This window comes from Perca fluviatilis, chromosome 17 (assembly GCF_010015445.1).
Source record: "Perca fluviatilis chromosome 17, GENO_Pfluv_1.0, whole genome shotgun sequence".
NCBI lineage: Eukaryota > Metazoa > Chordata > Actinopteri > Perciformes > Percidae > Perca > Perca fluviatilis.
Genome location: NC_053128.1, coordinates 1953912 through 1969701, shown reverse-complemented (window position 1 = coordinate 1969701; position 15790 = coordinate 1953912). Strand labels below are relative to the sequence as shown.

The 15790-nt window shown below is 40.4% G+C and overlaps 1 protein-coding gene across 1 annotated transcript in view; it reads left to right on the top strand.

The window, feature by feature from the left end:
- tln1 (talin 1) overlaps nt 1–15790 on the top strand; it is a 124204-nt gene that overhangs the window by 103405 nt on the left and 5009 nt on the right. The window contains exons 49-53 of the mRNA XM_039780446.1: nt 3298–3403; nt 5859–5981; nt 7522–7649; nt 9685–9747; nt 10244–10426. Coding sequence (XP_039636380.1) covers nt 3298–3403; nt 5859–5981; nt 7522–7649; nt 9685–9747; nt 10244–10426 — 603 coding nt within the window. The remainder of the gene's footprint in view (nt 1–3297; nt 3404–5858; nt 5982–7521; nt 7650–9684; nt 9748–10243; nt 10427–15790) is intronic.

Genomic DNA, 15790 nt, shown 5'->3' with positions numbered 1-15790 from the left:
CACACTGTTCCAACCTGAATACTGCAGGTCCACCTAGGACAGTCTGAGGACACAAACTGAAACTCTGACACATCTGAGCACCAGCAAATCAAACTAGTCTGCTATTATTTCTCTTCATTTGGGAGATGGGCCTAACATTAATTCAATTCAATTTGGTTTGTAGTATCAAATCAAAACAGGAGTTATCTCGGGACGCTTTTACAGATATAGAAGTCCAGACCACACTCTATAATTTACCAAGACCCAACCGTTCCCCAACATTAGCGTGCATCTTATTAATAGAAGTTGACTGTCTCATTTCCATCCCTATATTATACTTTTGATGCAAGAGCCTCTGCTGACAAAGTCCCACCAGGATAAAGCTGTGGTCACATTGCTGCCTCCAAAATCACTTATTTCTACATAATGCATATGTGTGTGAGGCTACAACCTAGTGCTGTGCGGTATACCAGTTTGAACCATATACTGGTATTAATTTCCCGTATGACATGAATTTTTCACCAGTACGTTCCCGTGGAGAGCTACTGTATATAATCTGAGAGTGAATTGAGAACGGGACCCCTGTTAACTGCGTACCCTTCTCATTCATGGTAGTAACTTTATTCTGTACATTCTGTAACAGTTTTGTGCGTTCTCCATCATACAAATGTTATTGTATAATGTTGTGGAGCCAAGCAAACCCTTTAGTAATCAAAGCTTTTAGTAAACATGATGACATTGAAAGGTTAGTTTTTTTTATATTCCATGTACTGACCATGTACCTATATAAACTGCCAGTCAAGCAAAAGAAAGAATATACTGTGAAACCGCCAGAATCTAATTAAAAAAGGGTCTGTGTGCCAGGCGCATGGTACTAAAGGGTTGTACTTAGTGTCTTCATTAATCAGAGGTGTGTTTTGGGCGTAACACGCAATCAACCAATCAGTGTCATTTCCAATTCCCTTTAAAAGCCAGGCGCATTGGACCTTGGAGCATTGCTGTTATGATGGAGGATTTGCACCGTAATATTTTTTATTTGTAATCTTCTGCGTGTGTGTGTGTGTGCTGCTGTGCATCCCTGTGTGTGTAACAAGCATAGTGTGTGCACGAACCTAGGAGCATTTCTCTAATTTGCTGTTAAAATAACAATCAAATGCTGCGTTATTGACTTTAGACCAGGTTTTTGTTGGTCAGTGGCACGATCACTTTCCCGCTGCCTCAAGATAGCAATACGCCCAGAATGCACCTGAACACACCTCCCTGTAAGACCAGCACGCCCAGAATGCAGCTGAAATCACAGTGATACCTGAGGACTAAAACTCTGTGAATGCAGTGCACTCTCATCAGCAACGTTCTGCAACAGTACCAGAGCAGTTGTCATTGCATGTGACTCTTTTGCAGAGTTTTGGCTTTTTATATAGCTGGCGTGATTAATTGACCACATATACCTGTAAACCATCATTTGCAGTGATATCACAATCATCTGTGATTTAGTTAATAGCACTCGAATCAAAACAAGTGCCTCACAATGTCTGAATCAGAAATGCTTTATTGATCCCTACATAAAGCATCAATCAAAAACATCACAAACCGAAAAATAATCGAGACAGTTTATCACACAAATGGAATTAACGCACATTTGATTTGCATGTTATAGATTGTCTTTTTTTTTTTTTCATCTTCACTTTATCATATCATCCTAAGATCACTCTAGAAAACCATGTGGTCTGAAGTATGTGCGAAAGGCTCACGTTCTCATCCCAATTTTTCTGTAAATACCAATTCATGCGTGGGGAATGGAATATGTAAGGTTTTGTTGATGGCCACCATGATTTACACTTAATGTAGTTTCTTCCCTAGTGTCAAGTTGCAAATACGTAAACACACACGGGTAACAAATAAAAGGGGAAACCCAGCATGCAGTGTGGTAAGATGTTGCTCCACCACCATCCCCCCAAAAAACAGCTGAGTGGTCCTTGTCATAGATTCTTCGAGTGTGTGGAACTGGACTGGAGGGATGAACAGTGATCTTTGATCCAGGCCCACAACTCTACCTTCACCTCTGTCTGTTATTAATGCTGCAAAGACACAAACACTATGTAGATATTTAATTCCTGTCCTCTAAATCCGAGATCTTCAACAGGGGGTCCAGGAACCCTAGGAAGTAAGGGCCCAGATATACTAGCTTTTTAACAATGCGTACGCGTGGACAAGCGTCGGCGACGCAAGTGGCATTGTTTACATACAGTACTTGCCAGCGTACTTTGCGTGTACCTGGAGGATTAAACGTATATATCCACTAGGGGGCAGATCAGGGCCATATCGTCCCTGGCCGACACCGGAAGATATTCCTTGACCTCTTCCGAGTTTGCAACATGAACCTACAAAACAAACATGGCAACACTCGAGGAAAAAACAAGTGCGTCGCGACAATGGCGAGTATGTTTCTCTGCCAGTGAGAGATGTCGATGACTTATTATTAGCCCGTATTATCTCCACATCACAACACACACACTGAGCCAGTTAGTTCAGCATGATATACTGCCCCCCACGTTCATGTGCTGAATTGCATCTTGCGTACGCGTAGCGTTAATTTCTAAAGATGTGCACAACCTACACTCCAAAAGAACGCAGGATACGCGTGGCAGCCATCTTACGTATGCAAACGCTTAGTTAAAAGCAAGTATATCGGCGCCTTACGTTTTTTTTATTATTTTTTTATTAAAATGTCTTTACATGAATCCAACATATTAGCAAATATAAATCGGCCTATTTGTGAAAAAAATACATTAGTGATAGGCTTACTGGCCTATAGGTAAGGTAGTTACTAAGGTAACCATCCACAGATCCAGTTCATTCTGACGATTCACTGTGTTTTCAATTCAACGTTTAACATTAAAAGATGATTTATAAAATCATGCCAACAATTATTATTTTAATAGCTAAGTATTCTATGCACTAAAAAGATATGTAGAAAGGCTTTAGGCCGCCCTGCACGTTTATTGTAGGCCCAGTTTAATATGCAACTTCATTTTATACAATATATGTAGTAGGGGGTCCCTGCTCCGTCTCTTTAAGTTAAGGGGTCCTTGGCTTAAAAACCGTTGAAGACCCCTGCTCTAAAGCATTTCAATTGAAGGGAATCGATGGAATATGAAAGTGGATTGTAAATATAAGGCGCCTTTATTATCTCATCATAATAAATCCTGCACAGGCTGGGATTTGATTGATTCAAGTTGTTGTGCATCAATAATGCAGAAGGTGAATGTAAAAAAGGGGTGGAATTAAAGGTTGTGGCATTTTCCCTTTCACCCACAGATCATCCAGAAGCCCTCTCATGACCTGAAGCAACAGTTGGCCAGCTACTCCAAGCGGGTGGCAGGCTCTGTCACTGAGCTCATCCAGGCCGCAGAGGCCATGAAAGGTATTTTAACCTTTGACCTCTTCCACCAGCAGAACAAAACTACAATCCTCTGGGTGTCTCCTTGTTTCTTAATGCCTCAGTGCATAACTTTTTTTATATTAATGAACGTCATTACAATTGAAGCCGTTGCCAAATGAGTTGCTACAAAGCTAATTAAGACTATCAGCTCCACACACCTCTCTCTGGATTTCTCAGTATGGCTATGGCTATTGAGTGAAAATAATGTCCTCTTCTGAAGAGTTCATGTTTTTTTAATCCTCTGTGTGCTCTTTGGTTACAAGCAACTGCTTGGGGGAGGGGTGGGGGCGGTGCGTGATCACAGAAGGCTTGTATCATGTGCCAACAGTTTTGTTGTCATTAATTAGAATTCCTCATGTGGGTGACAGAATCTACGCACTATAGCTTTAATTTACATTAAATGGTGTCAGTGTTTTTATTATATGTGTAAAGAGGTCTGGGTGTACAACACCAACCCCTACCACACTGTAACACCCCGGTCTAGGAGTGTCGGAGTGCCACATTAAAAAAAGAAACAATAATAACAAAAGCAATGTATTACTTTGACAATGAACAAGGTTATTTCACACACAAACTATTTTAACTTAATAAATCTTTGACGGAAGCTTACCTTCAGGATACATCAACGCCCAAAAAATAAACTGAAAGAACTATTTAACCGACCGTAGTTCTGTCTAACCCTAAATCAAATATAACCAAACCAAAATTGCCAAACCCAACTCCCTAAACTACAAAAAAACGGGAGAAAACCATGGCAAACTAAAAATGGCAATTCAGCCCTACTGCTTCGTGATGAAAATATTTGTCACCAGTAGTGGACTTTAGTCATGCTAATAAGACAATTACATTAAGAAATAGTCGTGATGTACAATATCAAACATGAAATGATTATAGATGATTTTTAAGCCACTTAAAATGATCTTAAAATTCTGACTTGTTGCCCCCAGTGGAAGTATCAGAAAGGGCAGACAGGAATGCATTTAAGACCTCTTAAATAGCCCAGCATCAGGTCTTATTTAGAGCACTTCATGCAAATGAGCCCTGACAGTAATTTGAAGTGGGATTACATACTCCCAGTAGAGTTCTACAGTTTCACACAGCTCTGTTCTGGGATCCCCCCCTCTTAAAAGTCCAGTACAAATTACATTGAAGGCGATTCAATGAATGCATCATCTGTCAAACGGAGGGGGAAAATCATCCTCAGAGCTTTACATCACAGATTAATGATCCGCTCTAAGAGACATTAGCTGCAACTGAATCCCGCTGCCTGCGTGGTTGTAGGTCCAGCAGAATGGGATGGCCATGGTGGCTAATCCCAATTCCGCATCAAATTCACCTTTCGAATATGAATTCCTTCAAACACCTTATCCAATGTCCTTCCAACTAAACCTTTAGAGATTGTGTTGTGATCTGTAATCGGCCGAGGTTGGCAGATTCACCGCCTGACTAGTCTCCCATCGCCAGACCTTCCTCCACAGCGCTGTACGTTCAAAACAGAAAACTCCGATTGGACAGATAGTCTAGTTAGCTGTCTGGATTTACCCTGCAGAGATCTGAGGAGCAGTTAACCATAGTCCTCATGTATCCACCAGAGTTTAGAACGCCAACACAAAGGAAGCCCCAGGCAACCGATAGCCTTCCTAAATGATTGAAATCTGGCCGAATTTCTGTCAACGGCATAATTACGGAAGTGGAACGTCGAGGATATAGACTAGGCATTGCAAGACTACGTAAAGGTAGATGTTAGGCGTGTGGCCCGGGCGTTAGGTTGATAAGCATGACATATTTAATAGTTTCATCATCCCTTTGAATACAGAATGGCAGGCAGAAGTTGAAAAGTGGTGCTTCTATCTCGAGCTCACAATCCTTGGATGAGTTTGGACTCTATCATGCTGAGAGCACATTATGTATTTGGCCTTTTGGCAAGTCATCTTTGGATGCATTGCATATCCATAAGTAAATATGCATACACTGCATATTATGCATTACCTACAAAACATTCAGGTGGAAAGACTTAAGCTCTGATTAAAAAAAGCAGTGAGAGACCCACTTTGCTGAGAGGTTCATTAGCCTCAGAGCTCAGTGGTCCTTAACCTATTGACACCATAACTGGAGTGCAAAGTTCATAAAGTACATAAACAGAATCTGTGATACAAAGTGGACCCAGGCCTTAAACGTCTGTATAAGTAGCGCAACCTTAAAATAAATTCTGATACAGAGATCCGTATTATCATAACCATTATCAGTATGCAGCTGATAGAAATCCTGAACTGTCAGGGGTTTTCAGGCACAGTGTTTCTGTGTGTGTGTGTGTGTGTGTGTGTGTGTGTGTGTGTGTGTGTGTGTGTGTGTGTGTGTGTGTGTGTGTGTGTGTGTGTGTGTGTGTGTGTGTGTGTGTGTGTGTGTGTGTGTGTGTGTGTGTGTGTGTGTGTTGTAGGAACGGAGTGGGTGGACCCTGAGGATCCCACCGTCATCGCAGAGAACGAGCTGCTAGGAGCGGCGGCAGCTATTGAAGCAGCTGCCAAGAAACTGGAGCAGCTGAGGCCCAGGACCAAAACAATCAGCCACACTGAGCCTGTTAACCTCAGCACAGGGTCACATACAGAACTCTGTGTGTGTGTGTGTGTGTGTGTGTATATATATATATATATATATATATATATATATATATATATATATATATATATATATATATATATATTATATATATTGATATATATATGTTATTTTTATGTGTTTATGTTGTATTATGTATGTGTGTTTGTGTATGTGTGTATATATATGTGTGTATGTATATGTATATATATATGTGTGTGTGTATATCTCTGTATATATATATATATATGTGTATATCCTTTATGTTTTGTGTATGTATGTGTATATATGTGTATTATATATCTATGTGATATATATATGTATGTGTTATATATATATGTATGTATATATATATATTTATATATATATGTGTATATATATATGTGTGTATATATATATATATATATATATATATATATATATATATGTATATATATATATATATATATATATATATATATGTATATATATATATATATATATATATATATATATATATATGTATATATATATATATATATGTATATGTATATATATATATATATATATGTATATATATATATATATGTATATATATATATGTATATTAAGTGCTGTGAAACGATTAAAATTCACAATTTAATTGCATTAATGTCATAGTTAACTCGCAATTAATCGCACATTTTTATCTATTCTAAATGTCCCTTGATTTCTTTTTGTCCCATTATTTTTTTTCTCATTTTAATGCTCTTATCAACATGGAAAAGTGGATCGGCTCGCTTTGTGCTTTTGTCGCCTGGCTTTGACGCAGTGGCATCAGCTGTGTGCTCGGCCATCAAGTGGTATTTCAGACTGGACGTGCTGCGACGATAGCTCAGTTCACAAAACGACAAAACACACAGATCACTTTGGGCTTGTCAATGGAACCATTTGGCAACTTTTTAAAAGTGAACTTACCATTCAGAATCTTACTGGCCCCCATTTCGCCATCTCGCACTCGCCATCCACTCAAAACATAACGTTAGCCTGCTACTCTAGTGTGTGCAGCGTGCCTGTTGTTTTGTTTCCGCTCTAGCTAGATCCAGTGTGGTGTTGTAGTTTTTCTAACGTTACTAGTTGTTGCAACAGCATGTGAAAAAAACTACAAAGTTTGCTAGGCCAAAAAGAACGCTAATCTCACGATAAAAAAATTGACGCCGTTAAAATGGGTTTGCGTTAATGCCGTTAATAACGCGTTTAACTGACAGCAATAATATGTGTGTGTGTGTGTGTGTGTGTGTGTGTATATATATATATATATAAAGCTTCACTTTCATATGACTCTTTGTAGTTGTGCTTATATAAAGCTAATTGCACTTACTACTTGCTGTCTGGAGTTTGCACTTTCAAGGCTGAAAGCACTAAATTTGAAGTCGCTTTGGAATAAAAGCATCAGCTAAATGACATGTAATGTAAATCTCCCACAGACCCTCACCGCCCTGTTACACGGTGTGTTTACTGACTCTTGGTTTCCCTCTCTCGTAAACAGGAGGCCGATGAGAGCTTGAACTTTGAGGAGCAGATTCTGGAGGCAGCCAAGTCCATCGCAGCGGCCACCAGTGCTCTGGTCAAAGCTGCCTCAGCCGCCCAGAGGGAGCTGGTGGCTCAGGGGAAGGTACGTCTGGATCACACTACAGCATGAATATTCTATGAGATCTGCTTCTAGAGTCAATTCTCAATAATGCAGGCAACATTTAACCCCCATACTTCCAGGTGCTTGTTGTGTTGCAGCCACGGAGCACATTAAGCAGCGATCTAGTGTGGCTTTATTTTACACCGGGTAAAACTTTAAATCACCATTGAATCAAAATAAAATGTTCCTCTTATCTGTGAAATAAGCATTTGACATTTTCCAACTCCACCCCTCAAAGAATCAAAGTGAAGTAGTAACCTACAGTTTATTAGCACTTCTGTCTTATTTGCCATACACAGTCCTGTCCAACTTCTATATGTGGGAATGTTGTTACGCTGTTTGTATGCACAAAAATGTATACATAATGCCTTATCAACTGGTATTGCTAACAATGGCTAACCTGGCTAGAGCTAACGCCGCAATGAAAAATCTTAGTTGTAAATGGAACACATTTAACTCGGGTGTGATGTCATTCCCAGCTCCGGCTTCTGAGTTCCGAGGGAAATGGAACGCACTATTACTGCAAGTCTCTCCTGTGCTGTGCATCATAAAAATAAAGTAAAAAAAAGCAGGGTTATATGATAACACCTACTAGTCCTTTTTTGGACAACACGTTTCTACCAAAATTCCTTATTTTTGAGACACCGTTGTTGCAATCCAAATGAGAAGGTTGGGACCAAAGAGCTGGACATGTAGGACCCCGTCACACATAGTAACACGCTGTCAGACAAAGGACAGGATTTTCAGGGCCTTAATATATAGACATAAATTATATGAAAACAGCATGTTCAGAAGCAGAGATGCACACTTCTTTGTGTGACGCTGTGACATGAAGGCCCCCAAATTTCGCCCCCTGAATTACCTTGATCCACTTTATAATGGGATACTTTTAGTATGTTACTTGGATGTTACATAAAACCTTGAATGACTACTATTGCAATCACCCCTGGGTCAAACCACAGATTGACTGGACTATAAAGGGGCTTTGGAGAACTATTATTCAGTAGCTGCATATAGAGAGGAAAAACTTGCATAAATGACACCACTAACTTAGAGTAGAGGTCTTCACGGTCCATAAATTCATGCCTGAACCCCAAAAAGATCCGGAAATGAATGAAATTGAAGCTAGCTGATCATTTTGTGACAAAGAAGGATCCATTGTTAGAGTTCAGTGCTTTGGGGAGCGCTGTTACTTTAAGGTGGACCAAGATCATGCAGTGTGGCTCCTGAACAAACAGACTGATGCATTCAGGTCTGCACCCCTAATTGGGGTACAGTCCACCATGTTAGGCCATGATGCCCAACAGTTGGTGTTTAAAAGAGAAGAAAAACCCCTGAAGAAAAGAGGTTGACACACAGGTAGTCGCTATGCTATTAACTCACCATCCAGTGTGTGTAATATAAACTGAAGTTCTGGCAAAATTCAAAAAAATTCCAAATTAAACATTCTCCAGGGAGAAGGAGACAGTGCTTATCTTGCTGCCCAATATGTACAAATATGCCACAACCTGAGGGACAGTGAATGACCGACACACACACACGCCAGCACACACACACACACACACACACACACACACACACACACACACACACACACACATACATACATAAAAAGATCCCTGTTTTAAATATCTGTACATATTTATATCTTATGTTATATGTTACTGTCTTTACATGTTTATTAGAATTTACTTTTTGTTTTATAGTGCTTAATAACTTTTGTTTTTATATTTGTAGATGATTTCTTTATTTACTTCATTATTTGTCCATCTCTTCTGTCCCATTGCGTTACCCTCAATGATTCTTTCCTTCCTAACTTTGTGTTTTCTACTTCAGGGATGAACCAAATGGAAAACCCCTTTACCTACATGACATTTTGGGAGTCTTCTTTTTTTCTCCTAAGCTTAATTTGTCCATCCATTTTATTGTTATCCCAAAAGAACAGAGGCCTGTGTTCTACATTCCTGTCTGTGCTTTAGCTACACAGACTTAAATACAGTTTTTCCTGTGTTTTCAGGTGGGAGCGATCCAAGCCAATGCGGTGGATGATGGACAGTGGTCTCAGGGGCTGATTTCAGCTGTAAGTTGATACAGAGTTGTTCCGATGCCGATACAGTACCAGTATCGGAAGTGCCTCCGATACTTCCTAAAATGCTGGTATCTCTATCGGCGAGTATGTTAGTCTATGCATTGATCTGATACCTCGTAATTTAGCCCCAAAAAAAAATCCACTCTAAAGTAGCTGATTTTTGTACTTTTTCCAAAGTAGACAATAAAAAACGAGTTCTTTGGCATTTATTCTCTGTAACCCGAGTCAGGCCATACAACAATGATAGCAATCATATCACATTCATACAGGGTAAGTAGTATACAGCGGTTATTAAATTATCAAAATATTTATATTTTTTAACGCGCTGGTATCGGATCAGTACTCTATATTGGCCGATACACAAGTTCAGGTATGTATTGGAAAGTAAAAAATTGTATTGGAACATCTCTAATTAGGAGTTATTAGTTTAGTAGTTTCCAGTTTATTCAAGTTAAACATCTCATGGCCGCTGCCTTTGACTCCTCAGGCGCGAATGGTTGCCGCAGCGACCAACAACCTGTGCGAGGCAGCCAACTCTGCGGTGCAGGGCCACGCCAGCGAGGAGAAGCTGATCTCGTCAGCCAAGCAGGTGGCAGCCTCCACCGCTCAGCTGCTGGTGGCCTGCAAGGTCAAGGCTGACCAGGACTCCCAGACCATGAAGAGGCTCCAGGTCAGCACACACACACACACACACACACACACACACACACACACACACACACACACACGGACAGACACACGGACAGACACACGGACAGACACACGGATAGACACATACACTCACGCACACACAGGGACACACATACACACACACAGGCACACATGCACTGACACATACATGCGCACACACACACACACACACACACACAGTTAGTCACATACATACACACACACACACACCGTTACACACACACATGTCTGTTTGTTGAACATACTGTGTTGTTATTTAAGGACACTTTATTTAGTTTTCTGCCAAATAAAGGACCTGTGGCTTTTTTTAACGCTTCCCCATCAGCAGATGGATTTTATAGTGGTTTAGCATTGGGATTCATGGTAAATTCAGATGTCTAATATCACACAGTCCTGTGGCTGCTCTGCTTTGCTTTCACACCACAAACGGAACAAATAGAGTATAAAACCAGACTTTCATCTTTAAATGTCCTCAGTATTTTCTACAGTATATCATAAGCAGACTCTTCCCTTCTCCCCCAAAATATGACTTAAAGAGTAATTTCCAAATTTTTCATCCTGGACCCTGTTTTCCCATGCATATGTATCTAAGTGACTAATGTTAGGATCCATTTGTCGCTGTAGCAAAACTAGACTCAACTTTAGCCTGTCTTTATCCAAAAGTAAAGTCTATGACTGTGCAGTGTATCTCGACATTTTGTTGACACAATTCAGAATTCCGCAATTGAAAATCTATCTATAAATCGGGATATCTCTGTGTGTCCCCACATATGCGCAGTACAGCAGCGGGGTTGGGGAGTTGCTACATCGCTACAAGGTTCATTGATTGCGGTTCACCAGCTACCGGTGTTTTAAAAAATTGCTACTAGTCGGGCCAAAAACGCCCAGGCTCTCAGCCTCTCCAGCACCATGTTTTGTTGCCTGAGGCGCACGCTGTAGCAGAGATTGTTTCGGCGTCTTCACAAGCCGCGAGCGAATGTGTCAAGCCAGGTAGGTGATAACACACAGGAAGGCCACAAGGCAGTTGGATACTTTACAAAATAACCCAAATTTCAGAATAAAACATCCAGGTTTATTGTGATTTTGACTGTCATTACTTCTCAGCTGTGTCTAGAGGGAGACAGGTGATCAGGCACACAGACGGAGACTGGCAGAGTAACACACACATGCACAAGCATGGAGAAATGCGCGTCTGGTATGAACAGCCAGGCGCACTACTGGGCACCTATCTACGTTTCACGGCGCTTCGCCGGCGGTGTGTTTGCGTGGGGCTCTCCAGCACGTCGTTTTGTTACCAGTGGTTGTACACATTTCTCCGGCCGTTTAGGGGACACGTTGAAAAACACATTGAAGCCTGGTTTGTGGCTGCCGGTTACAGCGTTCTCACCCAATACTGGACCAGTGTCAAAGATTTTTGTTCACATTATTCACTTAGTCACCAATGCCTGGGAAAATAGGCTCCAGGTTGAAAGTAATTATGCTGAAAATAGAGGCAAGGAATCTGCATTGGTTACCATTGCAACATAGTTTGTTTGAACTTTTCTCGCGACTGAAGAAAGCCAGGGTTAGGTCCAAAGTGATCTCTCTAACCCTGTAATCCTGCCTGGTCAGACCGACAGTACCTGCTGAGGGAACAATAGTCACATCACAATGTTAGTCATACTGCAACAGCTGCTGGATGGTCTATTAATAGGCCCCAGTTTGAGTGTTTAGGGTTACAGGTGAGCTGCATGATCTGTACAGCTGCTACATCAGGATTACTGTATTCTATATTTAGCACAGGTAAGAGTGCCTTTTACATGCTGCTGCATTTCACTATTTTTAATGAGACACTTCCTGGACCATAGCCAGGATGTCAGACATACTGAGGTCAAAGCTCTCCTCAAGCCCGCTGCATGCAGTTCTAACCAGACTACATAAGTCTTTTACTTATTTAGATTTTCCGTTTACAATTTTCTCAAGTAAGTTATATTTCCCAACATTAGTGTAGTATTGCATTTCCATAAAGTCAGAGCATTCTCATGAGACAGATAAAAAAAAAAAAAAGCGCAACAGAGGCTGAGATATCCTGACCTGTAGTCCCTTATATGACCAAAGATCCAAACACACTGCACATACTACATTATCATCTTTTTGGTTGCCTGGTAAATGCCCACATGTTTCAAATTTGCATTTCACACCCGAAGTTTGTAACTCAGGTTAGAAACTTCTAGGCTCCAATGTGTATGTATGATATAAAATAAGACCTGGATACAGCGTTACAGGCGGAGCCCCGTTCATTCCTATGAGAGTTCATCATGGAGCCAAAAATGACCCAGATGATCGGCGCTGCTTCTGCACTGTGCGGTCCATAGGGCAGGCACGCTACAGACTTTCGCCGGCCGATTCAGCTACTTTCGTTTTAGCGCACCGCTAGTCTCGCTTTGCCAGACCTTCCTCCGCAGCGCTGCGGAGGAGGGTCTGGCTAGTCCACACAGCATTCCGAGATGTGAGAAAAACGTGCTCTGGTTTATTGGCATTTCTTTAACAGCCGGACAGAGCCACGTTGTCGCTGCAGAAAAGTTAGTGTTTTATTTTTATTTTTTTTTATTTTTTAACAGAAAACTCAGATTGTGCAGATAGTCTAGCTAGCTGTCTGGCGACAATGGAGCAATCCCGGAAGAGGAACGTTGTGGATATAGACTAGCGCACCGCTAACTTGAATGGTGATTAAATGTTTTTATCGTGTGACTCTGTTAGACTTTCCAAATATTGTCGGACCAGATGGATCAAATTCTGATCGTGAAAGGAGTCATTTCGCAGGGGGTTTGGACGCTGAAACAAAATGTAATCAAATGTGTTCATGTAGGAAACAGTCTTTCTGGATCAGAGGGCATCACGTGATGGTCCAGGAGTTGCAATTCCACAGTCACATGGCCACTGCTGTATGTTCAATTTGCTTCAAAGGCCAGCACTTCCTGGGGATCTGGGCTCCAAGCCACCCTGATGACATCACTATCAATCAATCAAGCGTTATTTATATAGCGCCTTTCAAACCTAACAAAATGGGGCTATTTTAATTCCAAAGGCCAAGGGAACTTTATCAGGATACATAGTATCCTGGATCTATGAAATAACTGGCCTTTAAAAATAAAAATCTGCCTGCCTCTATTGGAATCTAACATAGGGGTGGACTGACTTATGCCCCCTGTATTTTAAGGAAGAACATTTATTTATTTACGATACATTATTCATTCACAAAGAAAATTGGTGTCCTTTTACGGTTGGATTTTTCCTCATTTTTTAAATTAAGGCATTAAGATCAATTTCCAAAAGAAGATTTTTTTTTATTCCTCTTTTTAGTCAACTTTAGCATGGGTGTCCTAATTTTTTCACGACTGTAAGTGCTGGAAAGTGAGGTGGATTTTAGAGACTCACTAAGACAAATAAAATATGGGTAGTTTAAAAAATAAAGTGTTTAAAACAATATGAATCATTTTATAATAATATATATAAAAAGGTATAAACGCTAAAGCCATAGAAATTATAAGACACTAAAATAAGTATAAACTCTAAAAACGATAAAAGTATAATGATATTGTTTTTACAGCCTGCCAGTAATCTCACCTTTTATATTAGGGCTGCTCGATTATGGGAAAAAAAATCATAATGGTGATTATTTTGTTCAATATGGAAATCACGATCATTTAACGATTACTCATTGTCTTTTGGAAAGGTGTTTTTAAATGATTGAACTTAAAAAACAGTGCAATAGTTGAACACATCAACCGTGAAAACACCGTGAACTGTGAATTCCCTTCATACTTTTCCCGTTTGAACATTTTTTTTTTTTCATTCAGAACACAAGACAAAACAACAGTTCACTTGCAAAATGTAACGTGCAAAATAATCGTTTTTCTCGATTACTCTGTTTTTGTGATCGTTAGGAGCCGACATCGTTAGGAGCCGACATCGTAATCGCGATTACAATTTTGATTAATTACACAGCCCCACTTTATATGTAAAATGATCCTCCTTGACTGAAAGCACTGATTCACTGATGATAAAGTAGCGCAGAGGGCTTGACCTTTTATGTGTAACTGATGCAGTCATTCCCAAGACATAACACAAACTACAAGTATCTCCTGTCACCTCATCCACCCAAAAATACTATATTTAAGGCTGTGTGTATGCTAGCTGTGAGCACATCAGCCTGCCGGGGCCATCTCATATTCTCTGATCCAATCAGCAGTGGCTTATCTCCTCCTCTTCTGGGCCTGCAGCTGCCACCCCAGTAATTCCCATACACTTATGTCTACAGCTCTGGAAACAATCCACCAGTCCGCCCATGGCACCAGAACTGGAAACATTAACCCTGCTCTATGATTACACCAGCAGCATTTGCTCTCTTCGCTCTTTGCCCGTGGTGCTCTTTAAGGTTGTAATGAAGTGCTGAGTAACGTACAGTCTCTCCGTTGAATGTGTGACTATCTGAGGAAAGGTGCGTCCATTGGCTGATGGCAGCACGTGGTCGAGGGAAAGAACCGGCTTATGCACGGAGTTACCCCTTTATTTTAGACCACCTAAAATAATGCAATGATGTTTAGCACACAACCTGTGTTAGCATGTTATTCCAAAAGATTCCAAGATGGTAATCCAAATGGCTAGCCTTGTTGTCACGTTAGGTAAATGACAATTCAAGGAATAGTTTTACATGGGGAATATGTATTTGCATTACTATCAATATTGGAATTGGGATCATACTTTTGGTAGAAAGTAGTTCCAATGAGAACTGTTGAATATTGATTATTCTCTTTAGCTGTAACATACAGAGTTGAAGCATAACACAAGGAGTCTTCAACTTTTTTAAGCCAAGGACCCCTTGGCTGAGAGAGACGGAGCAGGGACCCCCTACTACATATTTTGTATAAAATTAAGTTATGTATTAAACTGGGTCTACAATAACGTGTAGGGTGGCATTAAGCCTTTACACATACCCTTTTAGTGCATAGAATACTAAGCTATTAAAAAATAATTGTTGGCATGAATTTTAAATTCATAAATGAATTGAATTCTTAGAATTAACTGTATCTCTGGATGGCTACCGTACCTATAGGCCAATAAGCCTATCATCAATGTTTTTTTTTTTTTCTTCACAAACTGGAGAGTATTTCTTCACAGAAGGGAAAGCAAGGAACGGCACTGAAGGCTTTTCTCGATGAAAAATATGTTTTCACTCTTCTCTCGAATGGCTTTAGCAAGAGATTGATAGACAGATCCAATCACCTGCCAGGTATTTTTTTGAAAGTGCCAGCCAGACATTTTCCAAACCGTTTCCAGTGACGGCTTCTCAGATAGTTCTGCA